Genomic DNA, 11,721 nt, shown 5'->3' with positions numbered 1-11,721 from the left:
TCAGGTGAGCATCCATCGAGGTTACACATTTGTGAATCGTTTTGTCCGCTATCTAACGTTAGCTACAGCAATCGTGTGGCCATTTCACTATTTCGCTAGCCAGTTAGCTATCTGGCTATGCTAAGTTAGCTGACGTTTCTTGTTTCTCGGTCTGCCAGTGAGAGAGATGCAAGCTTGGTGTTTGTGTGTTGTTGACATATTTGGTATCTACCTAATGATCCGATGCGGATAAATCTGTGACTGATAGCTGTAGTTAGCCAGCTAGTTATGGGATGATGTTGGACTGTGTATGCAGTTCAGGGGCGTATTCGTTACGGAAACTGTTTACCGTTTACCTGAACAAGACGGGAGTTTCTATTCGTTCGATTTGCTTCCGTTTAGGAAACGATTTGCAACAGAATGGGCGTAATGAATACGCCCTAGTTTATGTTTTCTTGCTCTCTCCTCTTATCTCCAATGTCTTTGGTAATAACTTTGTCACCATTGCCCTCTTAGCTCTGTTCCTCATCTCTAGTTAGCTAATCAGCTAAGTTAGTTACCTAGTTATATTATCAGACAGACAGTTAGTTACCTAGTTATTTCGACCAAATAAATCATAATTTATTTGGTCTAAATAGTCCGTAGCTACTGAATCAGAATGATATAGAAAACTGGTGAAATAAATACATCTTGTTATTATACTAGCTAGCTAGTGTGAATTAATTTACCTCCTAACGTTACAGCTTGTATGTTTTAGGACATTGCCAAGTTAGTATTTGTTGTTGTTGATCAAGGTCCTACAGCATCGCTACAGGACCTGTGGACCACAGTACGCCACCTCCCTGTCGCAACAGGGCCGCGCCTGTCTGTCAAATCACCGTTTATTTGTCACATGCGCCGAGGACAACCGGTATAGTCTGTCGTTGTCAGAACAACAAACCAATCCGTGTTGAAATTCACTCAGCTAGCTAGCTGCCCATCTTAACTGTAAGGTTTTACAGAGGTGACTCAGTTAAACGTGGGTCTTGCTCAACTCAAATCGGCATGGTTGTCATGCATTTCAGACTGTTTACCATGTAAACAAGGTGTGTGTGTGTGTGTGTGTGTGTGTGTGTGTATGTGTGTGTGTGTGTGTGTGTGTGCGCGTGCACCTCCATTGTTAGTAGCAGCAGAAACAATGCCTCATGCCCTGTGATACACCCCTGGTTCAGCAGCCCTCCACAAAAGGTGCTTATTTAGTAGCTTCCAATCCTTATGTGCCACCTGAAAGACTGCATCTCTTGGTCACAACACGGCTTTGTTCTGAGTGCAGGGTGTGGCCCGAGCCGTCTAGGACAGCCTTTGTCTTTATAAGCCCAGTCCTGGGGGACAGTTCTGAAACGTGTGAGTTAGCCCAGGGGTGAAGTTGATCACAGGCACAGATCTACAATCAGCATGTCCCCTCCAGACTCTAAGCTTTACCGTTAAAGAGAAAAACACTAACTTCTGTCACGCCGCCCAGTTCTAGGGTACAGTTCTGTCACGCCGCCCAGTCCTGGGGGACAGTTCTGTCACGCCGCCCAGTCGTAGGGGGTAGTACTGTCACTCCGCCCAGTCGTAGGGGGCAGTTCTGTCACGCCGCCCAGTCGTAGGTGGTAGTACTGTCACTCCGCCCAGTCGTAGGGGGCAGTTCTGTCACGCCGCCCAGTCCCGGGGGACAGTTCTGTCACTCCGCCCATTCCTGGGGGACATTAGTTCTGTCTGCAGTATAAAGACAAAGAGGTCGTAGTGCCGTTCACTTGAGAGAGATGCCTTTTAGCAGACTTTCATCCAAGCGAGGGCAGTGTGTTCTGTCTGTCTGTCTGTCTGTCTGTCTGTCTGTCTGTCTGTCTCTTATCTGTCTGTCTGTCTGTCTGTCTGTCTGTCTGTCTGTCGGAAGTCCGTCCGTCTCCTACACGACAACAACAAATGCGTTAGCTTCAGCTGATCCAGAGCAGGTTAACAGGCTCAGAGATGCCAACTCAGCATGTTGTGTGTGAATATCAGCCGGTTAGCAGGATAATCAGGTCTGGTACAGAGGGAGAAATGCTCAGCAGGATAATCAGGTTCTCAGCCGGTTCTTTCTGTCCGCTCCAACAGAGGGAGAAATCAGCATGTTATTAGCCTGTTAGCAGGATAATCAGGTCTGGTACTGCTCAGCCGGTTCTACTTCTGTCCGCTCCAACAGAGGGAGAAATCAGCATGTTATTAGCCTGTTAGCAGGATAATCAGGTCTGGTACTGCTCAGCCGGTTCTACTTCTGTCCGCTCCAACAGAGGGAGAAATCAGCATGTTATTAGCCTGTTAGCAGGATAATCAGGTCTGGTTCTACTGCTCAGAGGGAGAAATCAGCATGTTATTAGCCTGTTAGTTCTCTGGTACTTCTTCTACTTCTGTCCGCTCCAACAGAGGGAGAAATCAGCATGTTATTAGCCTGTTAGCAGGATGCTCATACTTCTACCATCTGGAGTTGGGAAGGTGTGATTATTTACACGGTTTGTGGGGGGAATTCTCTGCCATGTTGTTTCTGTTCGCCGCCGAGCAGAGGTTGGAGAGGACACTAACTTCTGTCACGCTGCCCAGTCCTGGGGGACACTTCTTGACTTCAACCCTCAAAGGTGCCTGTGTGGGTAGAGTCTGCAGACTGTGGGTAGTGAGGGGATAGTGGGTAGAGTCTGCAGACTGTGGGGGTAGAGTCTAGTGAGGGGATAGTGGGTAGAGTCTGCAGACTGTGGGTAGTGAGGGGATAGTGTGAGTCTGCAGACTGTGGGTAGTGAGGGGATAGTGTGTTCGTGTCCAACCGGTGAGCTGTAGCAGAAATAGAGGAGAGGACAGACGAGGAGGGAGAGGGGGAGGGAGGGAGAGAGGGAGGGAGAGGGGGGGGGAGAGAGAGCTGCAGCTTTTTTAAAGTACCACTTTGTACCTCCTCCAACCCCACCTCCCTCAATCCACATTTCATTTCATGTTTGTTGTTTTACCACCGCAGTGACTGCCCTGTCAGCATCTCATCCTTCCATTCCTCCCTCTTTACCTCACTCTCTCTCTCTCTTCCTGTTTGCCTCTCACCTCTGCTCCATCTGTTTTTCATCATGCTCTGCCTTTCCCCAGCCACTCTAGAAGGGAGTGTCCCACACCAGCAGAGCAGAGAGGAGAACAGAGAAGAGAGCAGGACGGAGGAGGGAGGGATAGAAGAGAACAGAGAAGAGAGCAGGATGGAGGAGGGAGGGATAGAAGAGAACAGAGAAGACAGCAGGACGGAGGAGGGAGGGAAAGAAGGGAACAGAGAAGAGAGCAGGATGGAGGAGGGAGGGAAAGAAGGGAACAGAGAAGAGAGCAGGACGGAGGAGGGAGGGAAAGAAGAGAACAGAGAAGAGAGCAGGACGGAGGAGGGAGGGAAAGAAGGGAACAGAGAAGAGAGCAGGATGGAGGAGGGAGGGAAAGAAGAGAACAGAGAAGAGAGCAGGACGGAGGAGGGAGGGAAAGAAGAGAACAGAGAAGAGAACAGGACGGAGGCGGGAGGGATAGAAGAGAACAGAGAAGAGAGCAGGACGGAGGCGGGAGGGATAGAAGAGAACAGAGAAGAGAGCAGGATGGAGGAGGGAGGGATAGAAGAGAACAGAGAAGAGAGCAGGATGGAGGAGGGAGGGAAAGAAGCGAACAGAGAAGAGAGCAGGACGGAGGAGGGAGGGAAAGAAGCGAACAGAGAAGAGAGCAGGACGGAGGAGGGAGGGAAAGAAGGGAACAGAGAAGAGAGCAGGATGGAGGAGGGAGGGAAAGAAGGGAACAGAGAAGAGAGCAGGACGGAGGAGGGAGGGATAGAAGGGAACAGAGAAGAGAGCAGGACGGAGGAGGGAGGGATAGAAGAGAACAGAGAAGAGGGCAGGATGGAGGAGGGAGGGAAGGAAGGGAACAGAGAAGAGAGCAGGACGGAGGAGGGAGGGATAGAAGAGAACAGAAGAGAGCAGGATGGAGGAGGGATGGATAGAAGAGAAGAGAGCAGGATGGAGGAGGGAGGGAAAGAAGAGAACAGAGAGAGCAGGACAGAGGAGGGAGGGATGGAAGAGAACAGAGAAGAGAGCAGGATGGATGAGGGAGGGATAGAAGAGAAGAGAGCAGGATGGAGGAGGGAGGGAAAGAAAGGAACAGAGAAGAGAGCAGGACGGAGGAGGGAGGGAAAGAGGAGAACAGAGAAGAGAGCAGGATGGAGGAGGGATTGGAGGAGAGATATGAGTGGATATGGGAGAGATGATAAGGAGGGATATGAGGGGATATGGGAGAGATGATAAGGAGAGATATGAGGGGATATGGGAGAGATGATATGGGATGGATATGGGAGAGATATGAGGGGATATGGGAGAGATGATAAGGAGAGATGGGAGAGATGATAAGGAGAGATATGAGGGGATATGGGAGAGATGATATGGAGAGATATGAGGGGATATGGGAGAGATGATATGGAGAGAGATGGGAGAGATGATAAGGAGAGATATGAGGGGATATGGGAGAGATGATATGGGATGGATATGAGGGGATATGGGAGAGATATGGGAGAGATGATAAGGAGAGATATGGGAGAGATGATAAGGAGAGATATGAGGGGATATGGGAGAAATGATATGGGATGGATATGGGAGAGATATGAGGGGATATGGGAGAGATGATAAGGAGAGATATGAGGGGATATGGGAGAGATGATATGGGATGGATATGGGAGAGATATGGGAGAGATGATAAGGAGAGATATGAGGGGATATGGGAGACATATGGGAGAGATGATAAGGAGAGATATGAGGGGATATGGGAGAGATGATAAGGAGAGATATGAGGGGATATGGGAGAGATGATAGGGAGAGATATGGGAGAGATGAGGAGGACATGTAGGGCCCACGTAGGGTGGGACATGTAGGGAGATATGAGGGGGATATGGGGAGATGGGGACATGTAGGGCCCATGAGGGGACATGTAGGGCCCACGTAGGGTGGGACATGTAGGGCCCACGTAGGGTGGGACATGTAGGGCCCACGTAGGGTGGGACATGTAGGGCCCACGGAGGGTGGGACATGTAGGGCCCACGGAGGGTGGGGCCCACAGAGGGTGGGACATGAACCTAAACCTCTCATACAGTTTCTCCTGACCTTGTGGAATCCCTGGACAGTTTCTATGATCTGGACAGTTTCTCCTGACCTTGTGGAAGTCCCTGTATATCTGGACAGTTTCTCCTGACCTTGTGAAGTCCCTGTATATCTGGACAGTTTCTCCTGACCTTGTGGAAGTCCCTGTATATCTGGACAGTTTCTCCTGACCTTGTGAAGTCCCTGTATATCTGGACAGTTTCTCCTGACCTTGTGGAAGTCCCTGTATATCTGGACAGTTTCTCCTGACCTTGTGGAAGTCCCTGTATATCTGGACAGTTTCTCCTGACCTTGTGGAAGTCCCTGTATATCTGGACAGTTTCTCCTGACCTTGTGAAGTCCCTGTATATCTGGACAGTTTCTCCTGACCTTGTGAAGTCCCTGTATATCTGGACAGTTTCTCCTGACCTTGTGAAGTCCCTGTATATCTGGACAGTTTCTCCTGACCTTGTGAAGTCCCTGTATATCTGGACAGTTTCTCCTGACCTTGTGAAGTCCCTGTATATCTGGACAGTTTCTGCAGTAAACAGGTGACTGAGGTGAGCATGACTTTGCATACAGCCAGCTCGTGACTTTTCCCTCAAAGGTGTGTCGTGTTTTAGTTTGGACGTGGGGAGCCTGAGTAGTGGTGTGTGTGTGTGTGTGTGTGTGTGTGTGTGTGTGTGTGTACACAAACAAACCCAAAACACAGAAACTGGAGAATGTAACAGTGTGTGTGTACTGTACATCTATAACTAGAGAGGCTGGTTGTTGTGGGTGTGTTATTGGCTCTGTGTACTGTACATCTATAACTAGAGAGGCTGGTTGTAGTGTGTTGTGGGGGTGTTATTGGCTCTGTGTACTGTACATCTATAACTAGAGAGGCTGGTTGTAGTGTGTTGTGGGGGTGTTATTGGCTCTGTGTACTGTACATCTATAACTAGAGAGGCTGGTTGTGGTGATGTTATTGGCTCTGAGATATCTGCTGTTGCCTAGGATGATTAGTAGAGCTCGGAGAATGGAATCAACCAGACTCTACTAATGGATCCTCCCAGACCATTACCACCATTACCTCCCTTCCATGCTCCATTACTCCTGTCTGGACTGTCTACTCCACCTCATCACTTGGAGGGTCCTGGAGGAGACAGAAGAACAGCCATTAGTATGGGTTTTATAACCTGTGTGAGTGGTTAAGTGTGAAGGTGGTGTTGACGACAGAGAGAAAGTAGATAGATGAGGTAAGAGCTGAGTTGACATTGTGGTAAGAGAATGACGTGTGTGTAGATTAGTCTACACGTCCGTGGTCTCCAGTCAACCCTCGCTGGCCACTCTGTCTTCCAGTCTCAGCTAATGGAACTCAGAGGCTAACAGTCAGGTGGTTTAGATACTGATAGGTGTGCAGATTAGTCTACAAGTCTGTGGTCTCCAGTCAACCCTCGCTGGCCACTCTGTCTTCCAGTCTCAGCTAATGGAACTCAGAGGCTAACAGTCAGGTGGTTTAGATACTGATAGGTGTGCAGATTAGTCTACACGTCCGTGGTCTCCAGTCAACCCTCGTGGCCACTGTCTTCCAGTCTCAGCTAATGGAACTCAGAGGCTAACAGTCAGGTGGTTTAGATACTGATGGGTGTGTCTGTGTTGTGGATTTGGCTCTACAATGTCGGAATGTTTTCTGTCAGAAAGGGTTTTCTAGACCTTGATAGCTGGCGGTCGTTCCAACAGGGGACTGAAACACGTGTTGTTATCCCACAGATAAACTGTCTGCAGTTAGTTGGCTTTTACCATCATGGATATTTAACTCCTGGTTCAGGGCTTAGTTAGGCCTACGCTAGATTTAAACACGGCCTATAACCTATTAGAATAGATCGTCTGGAACTTATTCAGGAGGGAGTCCTACCTGGTCTGGTATTATCAGGCCGTGGACTGGACTCGGACGTGACCCGCGTTCTCCCAGTCTTCAGAACCTGATTTGCATCATCAATAGCCAGCGATGGATGCGATCAACATTACTATCATCATGAATGCTGACATTTCATCTGCTCTCATTTACTTTCCAGTAGGGCAGAGTGAGCCTGTTATTCCTCTGTTAACCGCCTGCTATAGAGCACCACAGTGGAGGTGTTATAATACCCATAAAACCTAGCGGTCAAACAGGGAAATGTTTCCAATTGTTTTTCTACAATTCATTTAAAATGTGTATTTTATCAATATATTTACTCTCCAATTCTGAATTGCTAATTAGTATTTAAAGTAGACATCGTGCAAAACTACAAATCCCAGCATGCTCCTGTAGGTCATCTCATTTACATTACATTTACATTTAAGTCATTTAGCAGACGCTCTTATCCAGAGCGACTTACAAATTGGTGAATTCACCTTCTGACATCCAGTGGAACAGCCACTTTACAATAGTGCATCTAAGTCATTTAAGGGGGGGGGGGGGGGGTGAGAAGGATTACTTATCCTATCGAGCTGACACCTTTACTAACAGGTATAGATCCTGTAGGTCATCTCTAGCTGACACCTTTACTAACAGGTATTGTGTCAATTTAAAACATGCACAAGACGGTTCACAGAATTGTCAATTTGAAAGAAATGTAGACAGTTTATTCATGAATACATTTAGATAGTTAATCCCTGGATTTCTACCTTTGCCTCAATTCGTCAGTCTGGTCCAGATCATCATGGTATTTGTAGTTCTTTATGATAGCCACATTAGCAGCTAATTAGCATTTCATTTTTGGGAGGTAAATACAGGCCAAGTCACTTTGTCTGAGAGAGATTTACACAGTAATCAAAACATCACCCCAGGGGAAGCCGACACACAACACAGACCTTATTTTACGTGTTTCTAAAAAAATCCCCGATGGGGAAAAATAAATGGTGGAGAAACGTCTGGAACCATTTCCCTGTTTGACCGCTAGGGTTTCTGGATATTATGACTCACACACTGTGGTACTTTACCAGAACAGAGAGAGAGAGAGACCAGAACAGAGAGAGAGAGACCAGAACAGAGAGAGAGAGACCAGAACAGAGAGAGAGAGAGAGACCAGAACAGAGAGAGAGAGAGAGACCAGAACAGAGAAGAGAGAGAGAGACCAGAACAGAGAGAGAGAGAGAGACCAGAACAGAGAGAGAGAGAGACCAGAACAGAGAGAGAGACCAGAACAGAGAGAGAGAGAGAGACCAGAACAGAGAGAGAGAGAGACCAGAACAGGGAGAGAGACCAGACCAGAACAGGGAGAGAGACCAGACCAGAACAGGGAGAGAGACCAGACCAGAACAGGGAACCAGACCAGAACAGGGAGAGAGACCAGACCAGAACAGGGAGAGAGACCAGACCAGAACAGGGAGAGAGACCAGACCAGAACAGGGAGAGAGACCAGACCAGAACAGGGAGAGAGACCAGACCAGAACAGGGAGAGAGACCAGACCAGAACAGGGAGAGAGACCAGACCAGAACAGGGGGGGGTACAGAGAGAGAGAGAGACGATGAGAGAGAGACGATGTGGGAGAGAGAACAGAACAGAGAGAGAGAGAACAATGTTCCCTCTAAACCACACAGCTCCACCCAGACTGCTGCGCATTAGAAATAAAATGACCGCCGTGCCAAGGTCACGGAAGATTAAACTCCACTCAACTTTAGTTTACACCCATGTTTCCCAACTCCGGTCCTCCTGTGCCTCCAGCAGCACGTTGTTGTCCCAGACTAGTCAAGGGCTTGATGATTAGTTTTATTTAACATTTATTTAACTAGGGAAGTCAGTTAAGAACAAATTCTTATTGACAATGACGGCCTACCGGGGAACAGCAGGTTAACTGCCTGTTCAGGGGCAGAACGACAGATTTGTACCTTGTCAGCTCTGGGATTCGATCCAGCAACCTTTCCGTTACTAGTCCAACACACCGATATTGGCCATATAACACAAATCCCAGAAGTGCCTTATTGTTATTATAAACTGGTTATCAATATAATTAGAAAGGTAAAAAGCTATTTGTTTGTCGTACCCGTGATATACGGTCTGATATACCACAGCTTTCAGCCAATCAGCATCCAGGACTGGAACCACCCAGTTTATGTGATGTTTAAGACCGGAGGACAGACGCTGTCTGACTGGCTTTAATTACATCACCTACTTTGATCCCACTAACTCACATGTTATCATCCTCTCTGCCTGCCTCTCTCTCTGCCTGCCTCTCTCTCTGCCTGCCTCTCTCTCTGCCTGCCTCTCTCTCTGCCTGCCTCTCTCTCTCTGCCTGCCTTGCTGCCTGCCTTGCTGCCTGCCTCTCTCTCTGCCTGCCTCTCTCTCTCTGCCTGCCTCGCTGCCTGCCTCGCTGTCTGCCTGCCTCGCTGTCTGCCTGCCTCCCTCTCTGTCTGCCTGCCTCTCTGTCTGCCTGCCTCTCTGTCTGCCTGCCTCTCTGTCTGCCTGCCTCTCTGCCTGCCTCTGCCTGCCTCTCTGCCTGCCTGCCTCTCTGCCTCATCTCTGTCTCCATCCCTCTGTGTCTCTAGCAGATTACCTGCCCCTAGGCGTGACACTTGGACCCAGAGGGACACAGACAGACACCCCGGTCTGCGGTTGGTGTAGCAGAGAGAGAACATGGCATTGTCGTTTAAGAAAGACCTGGAGAAGTACAAGGAGATTGACGAGGATGAGATCCTTAACAACCTGTCAGAGCAGGAACTCAAACAACTGGAGACTGCCCTGGAGGAGATGGACCCAGAGGTATGGAGGGGAGGGGGAGGAGTCTCTCTGTTTCTGTCGTCCTTGTGTTTTCTCCTTGTTCGCCAGACAGACATCTCATTCTTATCAACTTTTAACCTCCCAGTCTGCCAAGCTTTTCTATGTTGATTTGCACGCAGAGTAGAGGAGGAGGAGGAGGAGGAGGAGGCGCAGCAGAGTAGAGGAGGAGGCGCAGCAGAGTAGAGGAGGAGGTGCAGCAGAGTAGAGGCGGAGGTGGAGGCGCAGCAGAGTAGAGGGGGAGGAGGAGGCGCAGCAGAGTAGAGGAGGCAGAGTGGAGGAGGAGGTGCAGCAGAGTAGGAGGAGGAGGCGCAGCAGAGTAGGAGGAGGAGGCGCAGCAGAGTAGAGGAGGAGGCGCAGCGGAGGAGGCGCAGCAGAGTAGAGGGGGAGGAGGAGGCGCAGCAGAGTAGAAGGGGAGGAGGCGTAGAGGAGGAGGAGGTGCAGCAGAGTAGAGGAGGAGGAGGTGCAGCAGAGTAGAGGAGGAGGAGGTGCAGCAGAGTAGAGGAGGAGGAGGTGCAGCAGAGTAGAGGAGGCGTGGAGAGGAGGAGGAGGTGCAGCAGAGTAGAGGAGGAGGAGGCGTAGAGGAGGAGGAGGTGCAGCAGAGTAGAGGAGGAAGAGGCGTAGAGGAGGAAGAGGTGCAGCAGAGTAGAGAGGAGGTGCAGCAGAGTAGAGGAGGAGGAGGCGTAGAGGAGGAGGAGGTGCAGCAGAGTAGAGGAGGAGGAGGCGTAGAGGAGGAAGAGGTGCAGCAGAGTAGAGGAGGTGCAGCAGAGTAGAGGAGGAGGAGGTGCAGCAGAGTAGAGGAGGAGGAGGTGCAGCAGAGTAGAGGAGGAGGCGTAGCAGAGTAGAGGAGGAGCAGAGTAGTCAAACCCTTCCAGGACTTAGTGAGGTTAATTTTCCTTTCCAAGGGCCAGAGTGTGAGGTACAACAGCCACTTATTTGTGATATTACACAATACACCTCAACAGAAGTATTGGGACGAGGCCAATGTGTTGTTACATCTCAAGTAGAGAACATCTTAAACATTCTTCTGGTCTTTCACTTATACACAGCATGAAGGAGGGGAGTCCACTAACCAGGCAACCATAGGAACTCCACTCAACACCACACGGCACCAAATGCAGCCCTAATGTTTTTAAACATGGCACATGAATTCACCAATTACCAATTGATCAATCAGTCAATAAACCCATGTATCCACCCCTCTGTGTCTCCCCCCCCCCCAGAATGCATTGCTGCCAGCGTCGATGCGTCAAAAGGACCACACAGTGAAAGCAGCCACCGGCCCCTACAGCAGAGAGAAGCTACTCAGTTTTCTGGAGAAGGAGGCCCTGGAGTATAAAGACAGAGATGATGTTGTGTCTTTCTCTGGAGAGAGGAAAGGTAGGAGGCCCTGGAGTATAAAGAAAGAGATGATGTTGTGTCTTTCTCTGGAGAGAGGAAAGGTAGGAGGCCCTGGAGTATAAAGACAGAGATGATGTTGTGTCTTTCTCTGGAGAGAGGAAAGGTAGGAGGCCCTGGAGTATAAAGACAGAGATGATGTTGTGTCTTTCTCTGGAGAGAGGAAAGGTAGGAGGCCCTGGAGTATAAAGACAGAGATGATGTTGTCTTTCTCTGGAGAGAGGAACACCAGCATTACTGCACTGTTGGAGCTAGAAACACCAGCATTACTACACTGTTGGAGCTAGAAACACCAGCATTACTACACTGTTGGAGCTAGAAACACCAGCATTACTACACTGTTGGAGCTAGAAACACCAGCATTACTGCACTGTTGGAGCTAGAAACACCAGCATTACTACACTGTTGGAGCTAGAAACACCAGCATTACTGCACTGTTGGAGCTAGAAACACCAGCATTACTACACTGTTGGAGA

General features: G+C 49.2%; 1 protein-coding gene across 1 annotated transcript in view; it reads left to right on the top strand.

The window, feature by feature from the left end:
* LOC135530932 (tropomodulin-3-like) overlaps positions 1 to 11,310 on the top strand; it is an 11,485-nt gene extending 175 nt beyond the window's left edge. The window contains exons 1-3 of the mRNA XM_064959100.1: positions 1 to 4; positions 9,619 to 9,832; positions 11,071 to 11,310. The exon at positions 1 to 4 is cut by the window's left edge and continues 175 nt beyond it. Coding sequence (XP_064815172.1) covers positions 9,707 to 9,832; positions 11,071 to 11,310 — 366 coding nt within the window. The 5' untranslated portion in view covers positions 1 to 4; positions 9,619 to 9,706. The remainder of the gene's footprint in view (positions 5 to 9,618; positions 9,833 to 11,070) is intronic.
* Positions 11,311 to 11,721: the final 411 nt, after the last annotated feature.

This window comes from Oncorhynchus masou, unplaced genomic scaffold (assembly GCF_036934945.1).
Source record: "Oncorhynchus masou masou isolate Uvic2021 unplaced genomic scaffold, UVic_Omas_1.1 unplaced_scaffold_1462, whole genome shotgun sequence".
NCBI classification, from domain to species: Eukaryota; Metazoa; Chordata; class Actinopteri; order Salmoniformes; family Salmonidae; genus Oncorhynchus; species Oncorhynchus masou.
Note: the sequence above shows the minus strand (reverse complement) of the source record. Positions and strands in the feature narration are given on the sequence as shown.